Raw genomic sequence first — 18,169 nt, 5'->3', positions numbered from 1 at the left:
TCAACAACAACATCTTTTTATTCAACAAACAACTATATAAACAAATAAAAGGATGTGCCATGGGTTTTTCATTCTCCCCCAATTATGCAAATCTAACCATGGGATGGTTCGAACAAAAACTGGCGTGGGCATCAGAAAATGATGAGTTCCTAGAAAAGGTAGTTTTATGGTTGCGTTTCATAGATGACCTTTTAATTATCTGTGATGGCACGGAACAAGAATTTGAAAATTATTTTGACAAATTAAACAACAATGAGTCAAAACTCAAATTCATGTATGAAATCAGCAAAACAAAAGTAACATTCCTGGACACCAACATCTATGTGGAAAACAACACCCTACAAACTACATTACATCGCAAAAAAACATCTACAAACGCGATATTACATGGAGATAGCTTCCACAATCAATCATTAAAATGGAGCATCCCATATGGGGAATTCTTAAGATTAAGGAGGAACTGTTCAACTGAAACCGAATTCACCAACCATAGCAGAGAGACAAGCAGTAGGTTTCAAAAACGAAAATACCCCAAAAAAGTATTAGAAAAAAGTTTACAAAGAGCCTCAAATCAACAAAGAGGGGCATTACTTAAAAATGAACCAAAATTAAAGGAATCAAACAACTCTACACCAATCAGATTAATCACCACATACAGTGCAGAAAACAAGAGTTTAACAAAACTAATAAAAAAACATTGGGGTATTCTAAAATTGGACACAACCTTAACATCAATAATCGGCAACCATCCAAATATAACATATCGCCGAGCAAAATCTATAGGAGATAAAATTGTCCACAGTCACTTCCAACAAGCACCAGTAATTACGTGGCTACAAAGAGAAGGCTTCTGGCCTTGCAAACATTGCAAAGTGTGCAAAATCGCAAAACACAAGCAAGAGATTAAGATGCGAGATGGCATAAAATGGAAAATAAGACAACATCTCACATGCAAAAGCAACTTTGTGGTGTACATGGTAGAATGCCCATGTAAATTGCGATACATAGGAAGCACGATCATCGAGGTAAAGAAAAGAATCCATGAGCATATCAGAGCCACGAATCATAAGGACCGCAGAATTGCCATAGCAAAGCAGATGGAAGAACATCATGATGGCAAATGGGATTCCTTAAAATACTGGGCCTTAGAACAAATCCCATTAATGGAAAGAGGTGGAGATCGTAAGAGAATTCTGAGACAAAGAGAATCAAAACACATACTCTCCTTTAGAACCTTAGATCCGAGGGGTCTCAATCAAAATAAGGAACTTTATGTACATCTTTAAAACAACATACAGGGTCAGAAATATCAATTATCTCCTTATTAAATACTCACCAGAGAGGCAAAAAGATTCTTTTGAATAAACATTTGGAGATTAATGATGAAAACAGCGCAACAGATCCATCAATGAGTATGACATTAAAAATATTGAAGAATATTATCAATACTCACCAGAGAGTAAAAGAACTGATTGAATAACAACAGGACATTCAGCATACCATGCCACTAAATAAGTTAAAATGTAATATGTTTTTACACCACACAAAAATAAAAAATCACACTTTTTCACTAAGTTAATTTAGACTTTGTTAAATAGTGAACTACACTAACCACAATGCACTGCAACAAAAACAGGAAGTAACTGTGTGCGCATTGAAATAAAAGATGCCCCCTTTTTCTTTTGTGTTAACATCCTGTGAACAAGGCGAAATGCGTTGGGCATGATGAGATTTCAACAATAAAACTGCCACAACTTCTACTTACGAGTGAGTGCGCTTCGCAAGACAGAGAACTGGTTTGGATATATATATATATATTAATGCTCCAAGGTTGCCCAACAGTGTGGGGAGCACTCCGAGATCGGCAATACCTCTTGGTCTCATCAGTTCACGTGGAGCGGCCTGACGCGTTTCGCTGATAGCTTTTTCAAAGGCCGGTCACCTCCGTTGTCCTCCGTCATGCGCAAACACTTTAAATCACTGCTGCTGCCTGCTGATAGGTCATAGAGTCTTCCATAGCATTATGGTCATTGTAGTGTCCGTGTTGCGCTCTTAAACCTTGGATAGGTACGGAACAGCAGAGGATCGCTGATGCATTTCCCTCAATGAGCCCCGTGTACTGAAAAGTCCTGATTTATCGGTGCCAGTCTCCCCGCATAAGCCGGGCAGATTCCCAACTCTGCGGCCCGCTTACATTACAAGCAGTGGTGCTACCCCCGCGGCGGGACGGCCGCGTGTAAATTAATGCTCCAAGGTTGCCCAACAGTGTGGGGAGCACTCCGAGATCGGCAATACCTCTTGGTCTCATCAGTTCACGTGGAGCGGCCTGACGCGTTTCGCTGATAGCTTTTTCAAAGGCCGGTCACCTCCGTTGTCCTCCGTCATGCGCAAACACTTTAAATCACTGCTGCTGCCTGCTGATAGGTCATAGAGTCTTCCATAGCATTATGGTCATTGTAGTGTCCGTGTTGCGCTCTTAAACCTTGGATAGGTACGGAACAGCAGAGGATCGCTGATGCATTTCCCTCAATGAGCCCCGTGTACTGAAAAGTCCTGATTTATCGGTGCCAGTCTCCCCGCATAAGCCGGGCAGATTCCCAACTCTGCGGCCCGCTTACATTACAAGCAGTGGTGCTACCCCCGCGGCGGGACGGCCGCGTGTAAATTAATGCTCCAAGGTTGCCCAACAGTGTGGGGAGCACTCCGAGATCGGCAATACCTCTTGGTCTCATCAGTTCACGTGGAGCGGCCTGACGCGTTTCGCTGATAGCTTTTTCAAAGGCCGGTCACCTCCGTTGTCCTCCGTCATGCGCAAACACTTTAAATCACTGCTGCTGCCTGCTGATAGGTCATAGAGTCTTCCATAGCATTATGGTCATTGTAGTGTCCGTGTTGCGCTCTTAAACCTTGGATAGGTACGGAACAGCAGAGGATCGCTGATGCATTTCCCTCAATGAGCCCCGTGTACTGAAAAGTCCTGATTTATCGGTGCCAGTCTCCCCGCATAAGCCGGGCAGATTCCCAACTCTGCGGCCCGCTTACATTACAAGCAGTGGTGCTACCCCCGCGGCGGGACGGCCGCGTGTAAATTAATGCTCCAAGGTTGCCCAACAGTGTGGGGAGCACTCCGAGATCGGCAATACCTCTTGGTCTCATCAGTTCACGTGGAGCGGCCTGACGCGTTTCGCTGATAGCTTTTTCAAAGGCCGGTCACCTCCGTTGTCCTCCGTCATGCGCAAACACTTTAAATCACTGCTGCTGCCTGCTGATAGGTCATAGAGTCTTCCATAGCATTATGGTCATTGTAGTGTCCGTGTTGCGCTCTTAAACCTTGGATAGGTACGGAACAGCAGAGGATCGCTGATGCATTTCCCTCAATGAGCCCCGTGTACTGAAAAGTCCTGATTTATCGGTGCCAGTCTCCCCGCATAAGCCGGGCAGATTCCCAACTCTGCGGCCGCTTACATTACAAGCAGTGGTGCTACCCCCGCGGCGGGACGGCCGCGTGTAAATTAATGCTCCAAGGTTGCCCAACAGTGTGGGGAGCACTCCGAGATCGGCAATACCTCTTGGTCTCATCAGTTCACGTGGAGCGGCCTGACGCGTTTCGCTGATAGCTTTTTCAAAGGCCGGTCACCTCCGTTGTCCTCCGTCATGCGCAAACACTTTAAATCACTGCTGCTGCCTGCTGATAGGTCATAGAGTCTTCCATAGCATTATGGTCATTGTAGTGTCCGTGTTGCGCTCTTAAACCTTGGATAGGTACGGAACAGCAGAGGATCGCTGATGCATTTCCCTCAATGAGCCCCGTGTACTGAAAAGTCCTGATTTATCGGTGCCAGTCTCCCCGCATAAGCCGGGCAGATTCCCAACTCTGCGGCCCGCTTACATTACAAGCAGTGGTGCTACCCCCGCGGCGGGACGGCCGCGTGTAAATTAATGCTCCAAGGTTGCCCAACAGTGTGGGGAGCACTCCGAGATCGGCAATACCTCTTGGTCTCATCAGTTCACGTGGAGCGGCCTGACGCGTTTCGCTGATAGCTTTTTCAAAGGCCGGTCACCTCCGTTGTCCTCCGTCATGCGCAAACACTTTAAATCACTGCTGCTGCCTGCTGATAGGTCATAGAGTCTTCCATAGCATTATGGTCATTGTAGTGTCCGTGTTGCGCTCTTAAACCTTGGATAGGTACGGAACAGCAGAGGATCGCTGATGCATTTCCCTCAATGAGCCCCGTGTACTGAAAAGTCCTGATTTATCGGTGCCAGTCTCCCCGCATAAGCCGGGCAGATTCCCAACTCTGCGGCCCGCTTACATTACAAGCAGTGGTGCTACCCCCGCGGCGGGACGGCCGCGTGTAAATTAATGCTCCAAGGTTGCCCAACAGTGTGGGGAGCACTCCGAGATCGGCAATACCTCTTGGTCTCATCAGTTCACGTGGAGCGGCCTGACGCGTTTCGCTGATAGCTTTTTCAAAGGCCGGTCACCTCCGTTGTCCTCCGTCATGCGCAAACACTTTAAATCACTGCTGCTGCCTGCTGATAGGTCATAGAGTCTTCCATAGCATTATGGTCATTGTAGTGTCCGTGTTGCGCTCTTAAACCTTGGATAGGTACGGAACAGCAGAGGATCGCTGATGCATTTCCCTCAATGAGCCCCGTGTACTGAAAAGTCCTGATTTATCGGTGCCAGTCTCCCCGCATAAGCCGGGCAGATTCCCAACTCTGCGGCCCGCTTACATTACAAGCAGTGGTGCTACCCCCGCGGCGGGACGGCCGCGTGTAAATTAATGCTCCAAGGTTGCCCAACAGTGTGGGGAGCACTCCGAGATCGGCAATACCTCTTGGTCTCATCAGTTCACGTGGAGCGGCCTGACGCGTTTCGCTGATAGCTTTTTCAAAGGCCGGTCACCTCCGTTGTCCTCCGTCATGCGCAAACACTTTAAATCACTGCTGCTGCCTGCTGATAGGTCATAGAGTCTTCCATAGCATTATGGTCATTGTAGTGTCCGTGTTGCGCTCTTAAACCTTGGATAGGTACGGAACAGCAGAGGATCGCTGATGCATTTCCCTCAATGAGCCCCGTGTACTGAAAAGTCCTGATTTATCGGTGCCAGTCTCCCCGCATAAGCCGGGCAGATTCCCAACTCTGCGGCCCGCTTACATTACAAGCAGTGGTGCTACCCCCGCGGCGGGACGGCCGCGTGTAAATTAATGCTCCAAGGTTGCCCAACAGTGTGGGGAGCACTCCGAGATCGGCAATACCTCTTGGTCTCATCAGTTCACGTGGAGCGGCCTGACGCGTTTCGCTGATAGCTTTTTCAAAGGCCGGTCACCTCCGTTGTCCTCCGTCATGCGCAAACACTTTAAATCACTGCTGCTGCCTGCTGATAGGTCATAGAGTCTTCCATAGCATTATGGTCATTGTAGTGTCCGTGTTGCGCTCTTAAACCTTGGATAGGTACGGAACAGCAGAGGATCGCTGATGCATTTCCCTCAATGAGCCCCGTGTACTGAAAAGTCCTGATTTATCGGTGCCAGTCTCCCCGCATAAGCCGGGCAGATTCCCAACTCTGCGGCCCGCTTACATTACAAGCAGTGGTGCTACCCCCGCGGCGGGACGGCCGCGTGTAAATTAATGCTCCAAGGTTGCCCAACAGTGTGGGGAGCACTCCGAGATCGGCAATACCTCTTGGTCTCATCAGTTCACGTGGAGCGGCCTGACGCGTTTCGCTGATAGCTTTTTCAAAGGCCGGTCACCTCCGTTGTCCTCCGTCATGCGCAAACACTTTAAATCACTGCTGCTGCCTGCTGATAGGTCATAGAGTCTTCCATAGCATTATGGTCATTGTAGTGTCCGTGTTGCGCTCTTAAACCTTGGATAGGTACGGAACAGCAGAGGATCGCTGATGCATTTCCCTCAATGAGCCCCGTGTACTGAAAAGTCCTGATTTATCGGTGCCAGTCTCCCCGCATAAGCCGGGCAGATTCCCAACTCTGCGGCCCGCTTACATTACAAGCAGTGGTGCTACCCCCGCGGCGGGACGGCCGCGTGTAAATTAATGCTCCAAGGTTGCCCAACACTTGCAACAAAAACAGGAAGTAACTGTGTGCAAATTGAAATAAAAGATGCCCCCTTTTTCTTTTGTGTTAACATCCTGTGAACAAGGCGAAATGCGTTGGGCATGATGAGATTTCAACAATAAAACTGCCACAACTTCTACTTACGAGTGAGTGCGCTTCGCAAGACAGAGAACTGGTTTGGATATATATATATATATATATATATATATTCACTTAAAAAACCATAGGTTTCACACATGTTATAGTTAGGTGGATATTTCACTCGTAAAAAATCAATGAAATTCCCCCGTTATAGTTAGTTCAGATAACTATAACTCGCGCGACCGCAATCCACTGCTGATGACGTCACATATTACATCACTCATGACATGGTCAGTGGCATCACTCATGACATCACTGATGACATCATCCTTGTGATAGAGTGGCGGCCGCGCGAGTTATAGTTATCTGAACTAACTATAACGGGGGAATTTCATTGGTTTTTTACGAGTGAAATATCCACCTAACTATAACATGTGTGAAACCTATGGTTTTTTAAGTGAATTTGCAAGGTTTTTTATATGCTAATTCCTAACTATAACGTGTGTGAAACCTATGGTTTTTTCAGTGAATTTCAAAAGTTTTTTAAATGCTAAGTTATGTATGTATTATTATTTTTTTTATATATTTATTTTACAATAAACTACGTATTAAAAAAAACATTTTTAAATGTTTTTTTTTTTGGTTTTTCACCGAACCCCCGCGATTTAAAAAAAAAAAATTAAAATGTTTTTTTCTGCCTTCGGGGTCCTTTAGGGACCCCCTGACAAAGGCTAGTGGGTCAGGAACTCTCTACCCTGCCCCCTTTTCACATTCGCCACCTTCCTTTTTCACTCTCGCACTGAAAACAAACAAAATGGTGGCCGACACTTCCTGATTTCGACCGATTCGAATGTTGACTAACATGTAACCACCAATCAGAATTACGCTCGCGCATGTTAGGGTGCTCGCACGGTGCGCGCACGGTGCGCGGCTATAGATATGTATGTGCTTTTAACTGCAATTTTCTCAGGAACTACTGAACAGATTGACTCCATATAAGCAAAAGGCACATCCCTGAGCTGAGGACTACCTCTCTGCCAAATTTCAAGTAATTCTGTTCAGCCGTTCGGGCTGTACCTTGGACTAAAGGTCCCTATGGAAAATTGCATGGGGAAAATGGGTTTTGGGACCCCCCTTTTTTCTCAGCCCCCGCTTGACGAATCCCCCCGAGACTTTCAGGGTAGGAGCGGAGCGGAGCGCCCTACCTATTTTGAAAATTTCGCGAGGATTCGTCAACCGGCGCCAAAGTTATTCCAAATAGAATGTTGCGGATTTCCTATGGAAACACGATCCTAACTATAACTATCTACTGGCGACCGCCAGTAGATAATATATATATATTACCCCATCTAACGTGCCTTCCTCGATGCCTATGTTATAACGCACAGTGCTATGCCATACATATTACAATCTGGGATCCATATCTTTGTCACAGTGCATATGCAACATTACACTCCCCAGCACATATTTTATATTACAACTTTAGAGACTAGTTAGGTTACACAACACTGCCTTGTGCACATTACACTCCAAGGCGCATATCGCATAGCACGCGCTAGTGCCTGTGCTATCTCGCGCTCTCCAATGAATCTGTCATTGCGCACAATGTATTGCATATTATATTTCACGCCCGGTTCATTTTATATCACACTTTTTGGTGCATAGTTTATACCATACACTATATCTAGTTTTCATTTTCAATCGTGCTCTCAGGACTATGTTCTATATAACACTGTGTTCACCTACCCTTTTCACGGGCATTACATTTTGCGATAGGGGGTGGAGGGTCAGGGGGTGTTTCTGCCAAGTGAGCCCGGAGTCACAGTCACAAACGTCCTCTTCTTCCTGAATAAAAGTGAGATTATGCTGCATACTTGTTCATATTTTAAGTAGTTCGCACAGACACACGTTTTAAAAACAATAAAGTTCCTAATACCCGCCTTCTCTGAACAGTTAGCTTGCTGCCCCATCCCCCTCCTCCCTTTGCTCTGTTGTGTGAATCCATGGACTAGCCTCCTCCCTCCTGCCATGCATGGTCTGATGTGCTGCCACTGCCCTCAATTTAGTATGATGTACCAGTCCACTCCTCCTGCCCTCCATTGCCAAATTCTATGCCCCATCATTGACCTCCTGCTTAAACTCTGTGCTTAGCTTGCTGCCCCTATTCTCCTTCCCCCTGCCCTCCAATGTCTTTGTGCATGCCCCTGCTCCATCCTTTTTGCCCACCATGTTCCATGGACCTGCCACTCCCATCTACTCTGAGTGTTCTGTTGAGCTGCCACTCCCCTCTCACCTGCCTAGCATTGTCAGATGACTATAACCTGTCCCTGCCACCTCTACCCTGCCTGTCCACATGCCATGCCCCTATCCTCTTCCTCCTGTCCTACATGGTCCATTGTACTGCCACACCCTTCTGCCCTCCCTGGTCTGTTGTGCTGCAACTGCTCCTCCTGCCTGCCCTGTGCGGTCTGTTGTGAGGCCCCTTCCCCTGAACTTTCTTGTCTGTGCACAGGTCCTGAGCCTCCCTTCTATCCTCCATCGTCCTTTGTGCATGCCCCTGCACCCTCCTTCTTGCCCATCATAGCCATCGTGCTGCCACTAACCCTCCCACTTGCCATGCATGGTCTTCTGTGCTGCCATGGCCCCTTCCACCTTCCCTGTGTGGTCAGTTAGCTGCCCCTGACCCCCTCCCACTTTCCCTCCATGGTCTGTCTGTATGCCATCACAGTCTCACTGTTGCTCTTCATGGTGTGTCTTGCTTCTAGTGCCCATCCTGCCTGACCTCCATGGCTATCTTGCTGCTCCTGCCCTGCCCCCTTGCCCCCAGCCCTCTGTTTACATGTGCAGACCCCTACTCCCTCCCTCCTGGCTTGTCTGTTCCATTGTAATGCCCCTGATCCGTCCCTCCTGCCCTTTATGGTCTGTTATGCTGCAGCTTTCTCTCCTGTCTGTCCATTATGGTCAGCTAGCTACCATTGCCTCTTGCCCCTCTGTTCTCTGTTGTCCATGTGCATGGTCCTGTCCCCTCCCTCTTGCTTTCTATGGATTGTTGTGCTGCACTCCCGTCCCGCATGCCCTGTGTGGTGTATTGTGCTGCTGAAGACCCTGATGCCTGCCCTGCAGGGTCAGTTTGGTGCACCTCTCCAAGTCTATGTCCCTACCCTATTTCCTTCCATGATCCAATGTACCATACTTGCGAACATTTTGAACTTGGTAAGAGGGAGATTTTGAAAAAAAATTGGGGTATTGATTTTCCCCTTTGAGTTACATTGAAAAAGAGGAGATTGTAGACAGGAGACAGATCAAATAAAGCCCATTTGAGCTTAATAACATTGGACGTTTCCTGGCTGAATCGGGTCTGTTGGCATGTATGGTTGTACTACCATTGCCTCTTCCTTCTGCCCACAATGGTCTATTACATTGCCACAGCCTCTCTTGCAAGTCCTGTATTGTTGGTTTGTTGCCCCTGCCCCCCTTTCCACTGCCCTCCATAGTCTGTTGTGCTGCCACGGCCCTTCCTGCCTGCTCAGTGTGGTTAAATTGTTGCCTTTGCACCCTCCTACCTGCCTTCAATTTTCAGAGTCCGTGCCCCTGGCCTCTGCCTCTCAACAGTATCCTAATGAACAACTAGATTGCTAACATTCTATATTTATTAGAAACGTGTGGAACGCCTGACGTCATCTTGATGTGATCAAAACTTTAATACGTAGAGCATTTCCTTTGGAAATTACATATATGAGAGGGTCTTATTGGCATCAAAATTATGGTTAGTGCTCTAAAAGACTAAAATAAGGACATATTTTCTGAGTTTTCAAATAGCGACAAAGCACTTTTAAATTATTTGTTATCTTTATGTTTTTTTATCCAGTTGACCACTTGATTAAATGTTGCACTTAGGGGAGAGGATGTGGTGTTACTTCCAGAACTGCAGACTTTGCAACTGGGGAACCATGTTGGAGTTTCTGCTTCAGCTCGACATTCTGTGATTCTGGTCAAATCACTTAGTCTCCCCATGTCTACAACCAAAATGAATTTATTCTTGTGTGATGTAACCAATGCTCATGTAAAGCACTCCAATACCTGACAAGTCTGCACAATATAACACTGCAAAAACACAAAATAATAAGTGTTTTGCACACATCTGTCATTGGGCTATATTTGGGCTACATCTGGGTGATTTTGGGCTACATTTGGGCTTTTTTGTCTCTGGTGGCCATCTTGGAAGACTTATTTGTTATGAAGTTTCCTAATTTCCTCATTTACTGCAGTCTCCTCGGTAGGAAATACTTTCAGTTTTTTACTTTGATTCCATCAAGAAGGCACTCAGATGTGTCACACATTTGCCATAAATTCAGAATGTTGGCACTCTTTTTGCTCATTAGATCACTGTAGTAAAGCTACTGCTCACCAGGGAAAACTGCTGCTGGTATTGAAAGTGCATGTTTCAGTCTGCATGTCAGAATTTTTTAATGAAATAGAAGAGGATTTGAGAAGTCACTCAAAATGTGCCCTAATGTTTCTTTCTGCAGCACTAATCATACTTTTTATGGAAAAATGAACCCCCTCATTTTGTTCCTTTTTAAATAAATGTTTTAAGAGTTACCACTTTAATCCAAGCAAGATGGCTTCAGGTGTGCCATACGTTTATCATAAGTAGGACTGTTAGCGCTCTAGTTGTTCTTTGGAACACTCTGGGAAGCTGCAGTAGAACACAAAGGAATCAACTGACAGTCTCTGCCCTTGTTGGATGTACATGTTTTACTGAGAATGTCAGACTTCATTCTCACATGACTGAGAAAGATAATGTGAATTTACAGAAAATAAGCTCTCAGTTTAGCTTATAGATCACCTTCCAAACCTCTGTGGGAAAAGTATGAGAAAATATTTTTCTCTCAATCATGATATCCCAGCAGAAGGCTTTTTCACATGGTGAAATCACCTTAGAACATACCACAATTCCTAAAATGAGTATGGTTCCATCAACAAATGATTTATAATGTAACTAAAGTCTTAAAACCTTCTATTAACTGCAATGCTTTTTAATGAGGTGCTATCATGTATATTGGTCCCAAGATGGCTGCCAACACTTCTTGGATGAAGTGCTGACAGCCAATCAGATCTCAGGATGAGATGTGTGGTTAGGCTCCGCCTACATATATATATGATTTTACTTTTGATTTTCTCAGGAACTACTGAACAGATTGACACCAGACCTGCAAAAGGCACTTCCCTGACCTTATGGCTACCTCTCTGCCAAATTTCACGTAATTCTGTTCAGCCGTTCGGGCTGTAGCTGCGACTAAAGGTCCTATGGAAAAATGCATGGGGAAAACGTGTTTTGGGACCCCCCCTTTTTCTCGGCCCCCGCTTGACGAATCACCCCGAGACTTTCAGGGTAGGAGCGGAGCGGAGCGCCCCATTAGTTTCGAAAATTTTGCGAGGATTCGTCAACCGGCGCCAAAGTTATTCAAACCAGTAGATAATATATATATATATATATATATATATATATATTCACTGAAAAAACCATAGGTTTCACACATGTTATAGTTAGCGGAAATTTTACTGATAAAAAACCAATGAAATTCCCCCGTTATAGTTAGTGCAGGCAACTATAACTCACGCGACCGCAATCCTCTGCTGATGCTAATACTGTATTTACACACTTATTTGCCCATGTCTTCTTCCATACATTTTTAGCTATACATATATTACAAATATTTTTTTTTCATAAAGACACATATGTCATCAGCAGAAGATTGCGGTCGCGTGAGTTATAGTTGCCTGCACTAACTATAACGGGGGAATTTCATTGGTTTTTTATCAGTAAAATTTCCGCTAACTATAACATGTGTGAAACCTATGGTTTTTTCAGTGAATTTGCAAGGTTTTTTAAATGCTAATTCCTAACTATAACGTGTGTGAAACCTATGGTTTTTTCAGTGAATTTGTACGGTTTTTTAAATGCTAAGTTACTTTACGCCATTCGTGGCGTGCGCGCCCACTTAACGCAGTTCGTTCCGTGCGCGCACGGTGCGCTTCGCGCACCGTGCGCACACAGTAAGCACGCGGTGCGCTTCGCGCACCGCGCGCCCACTTTACGCAGTTAGTGCCGTGCACGCACGGTGGGCACGCGGTGCGCGTAGCGCACCGCGTGCCCACGTTACGCTAGATGGGCCATGTACGCACGATGCGCTTCGCGCACCGTGCGCACATGGAGGACATATGATGCACTTCGTTTTGAAAGGTAATATTTTAATTTTTCGAAAATTTTTTATAAGCCATGCACAAATGGTGCCCCAGAGCGTGTGTGGTAGCTGTCTAAACAGCCCCTTTACATGTTTTTGTGCTTTGTATTTTCATCATCACTCTCAGTGCGAGAGAGAAAATGGCGGCCGCCGCTTCCTGGTTTCGGCCGATTCGAATGTTTACTAAGATCTAAGAGCCAATCAGAATCGCGCTCGCGCACGCCACCGTACGCGTACGGTAAGCGTACCGTAAGCGCACCGTAAGCTGGCTCAGATATATATATTGATTTAAAGGCTATTTTCTCAGAATCTACTGAACAGATTTACACCAAACCTACAAAAGGCACTTCCTTGACCTGAGGACTACCTCTCTGCCAAATTTCAAGTAATTCTGTTCAGCCGTTCGGGCTGTAGCCCTGTCTAAAGGTCCTATGGAAAAATGCATGGGAAAAACGCGTTTTGGGACCCCCCTTTTATCTCAGCCCCCGCTTGACGAATCCCCCCGAGACTTTCAGGGTAGGAGCGGAGCGTAGCGCCCCACCTATTTTGAAAAATTCGCGAGGATTCGTCGACCGGCGCCAAAGTTATTCAAAATAGAATGTTGCGGATTTCCTATGGAAACGTGGTCCTAACTATAACTACCTACTGGCGACCGCCAGTAGGTAATATATATATATATATATATATATATATATATATATATATATATATATATATATATATATATATATATATATCCTGTAGCAAAAATTGTCCAAGTGACAGTGGGAGCACTTCTCACAGCTGGTGCCCGCGTCAAGACCAGGACAGGGTCTTGCGAAATGTTACTCAAAGAGAAAGGAGCGCGGCACACCTCTTGATGATTTAAAGTTGTTTATTCAGTTCGTGACAAGCTTCCCTACGCGTTTCGAACCGTAGTTCCTGATCACGGTAGTGTATTGCTTGGTCCTTTCTCAATTTCTCATTATATACATTTTGATCTTTATTGGTGCATTATGGGTTTAGTAGTTTTTTGATGTGAATACACAAAACTTTATCTAAACTTTGAAGTGCACACTTATTGGTAATGATGGCGATTTTGAGAGTGTTAGAGTGAAACTCATATATTTGGTCATAATCCTTATTTGTGAATAATTTAATCCACCCATGTAAGTCCTGGTGGGGGCCCATTTTTTGGTAATTAGCCAATATACTGATGTGTAACGGGCTGAGTGCCAATTATCTCTATTTCTGGATTGCTCTCCTTGTCATCAGAACCAAGAGTGTGCACATAGCATTTAGCATTTATGAATGTTGTTCATACTTGGGATGTTTACAAAACAAGTCTCTTGCTATTATTTAGCATATTAGTATTCATATGCACAATGTATTACTGTCCTCATATTTCAAGAGTTCGTAAGTCGAATTCTCGTATGATCATACGGGTCCATTGATGTGGATTGTCCTGTTGCATTTCCTTTCGGCATTTCTTCTTTTATGTTCCTCCACTTTGTTCCAATCACAAGTTATTTAAAGATGGACATACATCTCTTCATCTGCATTTAATCCCAATGGGTGTTTTGTTTTGAATCTTATGATCATTCGGGATTCTAGTCTACGTAATTTTTGTATTCGATTTCCTCCACGTTCGTTTGCTGGGATTGTTATAAGTCCTGAGTACTTGATGTTTAACCATGTTTTATCTTTGTGTGTAGACATATGTTTGGTGATTGCATATGTATTGTCCATGTGTTGTATGGCCCGTATGTGTTCTAATATACGTTTCTTTAGGGGACAGATTGTGCTCCCTATGTATTGTTTCCCACAACAACATTGGAGGATGTATACTACATGTGTAGATTCACATGTAATGGTTTCCTTTATTTCGAAGATTCTGCCTGTGGGATCTGTCAGATTTTTCAGGTTTTTTCCAATTTTGCAGGCTTTACATGATGTACATTTTGTGAAGCCCTTTGATCTCATCTGTAGCCAAGTTTCTGGTTTTTTGTTTACAAAGTGACTCCTTACCAGATGGTCTGTTAGGTTCGGTGCCCTTCTAAATGAAATTAAGGGCCGATCTCCGATTGAGTTTCCAATGTCCGGATCCTTTTTCAATATGTTCCAGTATTTCGTCACTCTTTTGTGAATTTCCTAACTTTCTTTGGTGTAAGTCAAAATCAAGCGTGGTTGATTGTCATTAGATTTACTGACTCCCTTTGTTTTCTCTAGATCTGTGTCTATATTGCTCTCTTGGTTGCTGTTTTTTTCTTTTTCTTCTCTGGTCATTAGTATTTCCGCTCTAGTTTTTTGTCTTGCTTTCATTTCACCTCTTTTTATATCTGCATGTCTGTACCCACGTTGTTTGAAGCGGGCTGTTGTTTCTTCAAACTTCTTTTCCATTTCTTGCTCATCTGAGCAGTTCCTCTTCATCCGCAGTAGTTCACCATACGGTATGCTTTTATTCAGTGCCTGGGGATGAAAGCTTAGACCGTGGAGGATGCTGTTTGTTGCTGTTTTTGTACGGTATACTGTTGTGTGTAGTTGGTTATCTTTGACGTATACCTTGGTGTCAAGGAATTCGATCTCTTTGGGGCTTGAGTTATATGTAAACTTAAGGCCAACATCATTTGCGTTGAGCTCCGCAAAGAAATCCTGAAATTGTTTTTCTGTTCCCTTCCAGAGTAAAAAGAGGTCGTCTATGAAGCGTAGCCATAAGGCTACATTTGACATGTGATGGTCGTTTTCCTCTCTCCAAGCTATGTTCTTCTCCCACCAACCCATCATGAGATTCGCATAGCTTGGAGAGAAGGAAACTCCCATTGCGGTACCGCAGCATTGGGCGTAGATTTTTTTGTTAAATAGAAATATATTATTATACAGGCACATGGTGATCATATCAAGTAGCATGTTCGAATGTTCCAATTCATTCATATATATTGTCTGGACATTCTAATGCTTTATGATGTATTATTGTTCTTTAAAGGGCTGCATGGTGGGGCAGCATTGAAAGGTTACTGCATAATGTTAGCCACCCGTCTTGAAATGAAATTGTGATTGCTGCTTGAGATTGGTTTCACCCTCCTCAACTAGTAACCCAATTTATTACACTGACAACAATGGACATTAATACATACACCGATAACACAAATTAGGTGATTTATTAAGTAATCCGGAGCGTCAACTTTGAGGACCTGATCAGTGTATTGAGGCAATCTGTGGTTGCGTTGCTAACCACGGCTGGCAAATGTAAACAGTTTTAGGTGGAAACCGTAAAAATAATGTCTCTTCAATCGGCATTTTTACAGGGATTGTTTAGTTTTTTTTACAAATTGCTCTTTTCTCATCTACTTATTTAACCATAGCTTTCCTTTAATAAACCTTGTTATGTATACATTTGGAGCTTTGTAATGATATTCATTGCCCCTTGAAAAAGCAAATAACCACCATTAGCATGCTGCTGCCGTAGATTGGAGGTTAGTTGTGGGGTATTGACTACGCCTGGGCCCACTCTCCTTGGAACATAGCTAGCTCAGTGAGCAAAGGCACTGGCCTTGTGAAGGGCAGGCCCTGTGCTCAGCCCCTCTCTGGATTTACCATACAGTCATCACCCACACCTCTGTTTTATTTTAATTAAATGTTTTCATTTTAATTGTAGGTTATTTAATGTGCAAGTAATAGGTTCTTGTAGAATTGATGCAAGCACATTCACAGAAAGCTATACAAGAAAGACATTGTTCTATTTTTTAACCAAACCAGACAGCTCTGGCAAGAACCTTTTCTCTGTTTTGTTTTTTATATTTCTTCTGGTTTGGTTTTTCCCCACAAATAACATTAGTAGAAAACAACCACTGATAACAACTGCAACAAAAATGTAGCAAAGCCATGGTACATCTGAAACCAAAAACGTATTGATGGAACGTTTTCAAGTCTCCATCCACAAGCTGGGATTAACTGCATGGCCCATAGTAGTTTTCCCTCTGTTAGCATAACTGTGCACATTGTAGGCCACTATCATTTTGCACACGTTACTACATAACACAGTTATTTGTGTGCTACATTGTATTTTCACACAGAATCTGCACGTTTTCGTATTTTATTTTCCTGGGATGTAGTATGAACACACTAGACAACAATGCCCTTTGTTATTCTCTCTGGTCAGACACTAGCACTTAGATATAACAAGAAGGTGCTGTTGCTGCTTGTGAACACACACATCTTGTCATATAACAGAGGACAGGGGTTCTGAAACAACAGACACTAAGAGTGCCGCATCAGCTGAGATGTAGAACATCCTCCTATGTATGCTAAGGTATAGGGACCGCTACTAAACCCAGATATCTATGATATCAAATTATTTACCTTTAGTAAAAAGCATTGGCATAGCCAATAGGTCTCACCTTTGGGACTTTATAAGTGTTTAGCCATGCAACACTTGATGTTGTTGCACCAAGGATTTTGTGCTGTGTAACTAAACACTTATAAGGTCCCAACGGCGAGACCTATTGGCTATGCCAACGCTTTTTTTTTTTTAGCTCTGTGCAGTTTGCAGCATATACCGCCTTTATGAAAACATTCACAGTGTTTCATTTATAAGCCTTTACAAATGTCTCCATTCAGCAAGACTCCCCCCTTTTATGCTTCAGATGTATTAAGATTCTTTGCCGTGAGGTCTGAATCACAACACTTATTCTAATGTTAGTTCTCACATTCAGTTCATATGTCACAGTAGGTGATTCTTTTAGTGCACAGATCCTTTTGAGTTTATGGTCTCAACTACTTCCATCCTGATGATGACGTGGCATACTTTACATTGGATTGAAACATGAATGCTCTTAAAATGACCAGGAAAGATTTCAAACGTTAGGGTTTAAACCAGGCCCATGTTAATGGGTTTTTTCCAGGCTTTTAATTCTCCTTAAATATCATGTATCTGAATTCTGTCTTCTGTGCAAACACCACCACAGAGCACTGTTTCGAATGTCTCCTGATTTCTGTTGTTTTAGAAATACTTTATAATGTTCAAGAATGTGATATTTTATATGTACTGAGCTGGTTAATATTTTAACATTCTTTTGTAGCTGTATGTACAATAAAAGCAAAATTGGTTACTGTTCAATACTTTTTTGTTTATTAAAACGCTCGCCAGGACCTTTCCTATTCTTCCATTCCTGTTCAGAGAAGAAACGTTTCCGCACTCTGCATGTGTCTTTTAGTAAAAGATGTGTCTCTTATTCTGCCTGTTTAGTTTTGTGTTTACTCTGTGCCCACAATTAAGCCTTTTCAAATCATTTGTTTTCATTAAGGAATGGCCCCACACAACAATGTTGTATTTTACATGTGTACAATATGTGTAATTGTCTTGCTAGGAGCAATCAAATAATCAAGACATCAGACTTTATAAAAAAATGTTTAGAAGTTTCTTTACTTCGAATACTCTTTTGATGCACTTGCTGGCATTGGAGGTGTGCCTCTGGTGTAACACAAATTAGCACAAATAATGAAACTAATATGTTCATGATAAAGTAGGGTTCGCCTTCTCCATCCTTTTGAATTGCATTTAAATATGAAAGTTTTGTTTTGTGATGCATATTAAATCCAATCCCTTGTCATTGACCCAGTGGCATTAATACTGTCTGGACAACAATGTAAAAGTTTTTAGTAGCAAGCAGTTTAAAATCTGAATATAGCAATCAGCAACTGAAAGGCGACTAGTTAACTCTTATAACCTGGCGGCCATGCTTCGTTTAGCGACGTTTGGAGAAGAAACCGTTTTGTTGAAA

General features: G+C 43.6%; 1 protein-coding gene across 1 annotated transcript in view; it reads left to right on the top strand.

Moving 5' to 3' along the window:
• Positions 1-14,409, top strand: part of LOC146858153 (dystrotelin-like) — a 123,520-nt gene extending 109,111 nt beyond the window's left edge. The window contains exon 7 of the mRNA XM_085647102.1: positions 14,332-14,409. Within this exon, the coding sequence (XP_085503228.1) occupies positions 14,332-14,409 (78 nt within the window). The remainder of the gene's footprint in view (positions 1-14,331) is intronic.
• The last annotated feature ends 3,760 nt before the right edge of the window (positions 14,410-18,169 follow it).

The sequence above is a fragment of the Triturus cristatus genome, chromosome 3_2, assembly GCF_964204655.1.
Source record: "Triturus cristatus chromosome 3_2, aTriCri1.1, whole genome shotgun sequence".
NCBI classification, from domain to species: Eukaryota; Metazoa; Chordata; class Amphibia; order Caudata; family Salamandridae; genus Triturus; species Triturus cristatus.
Note: the sequence above shows the minus strand (reverse complement) of the source record. Positions and strands in the feature narration are given on the sequence as shown.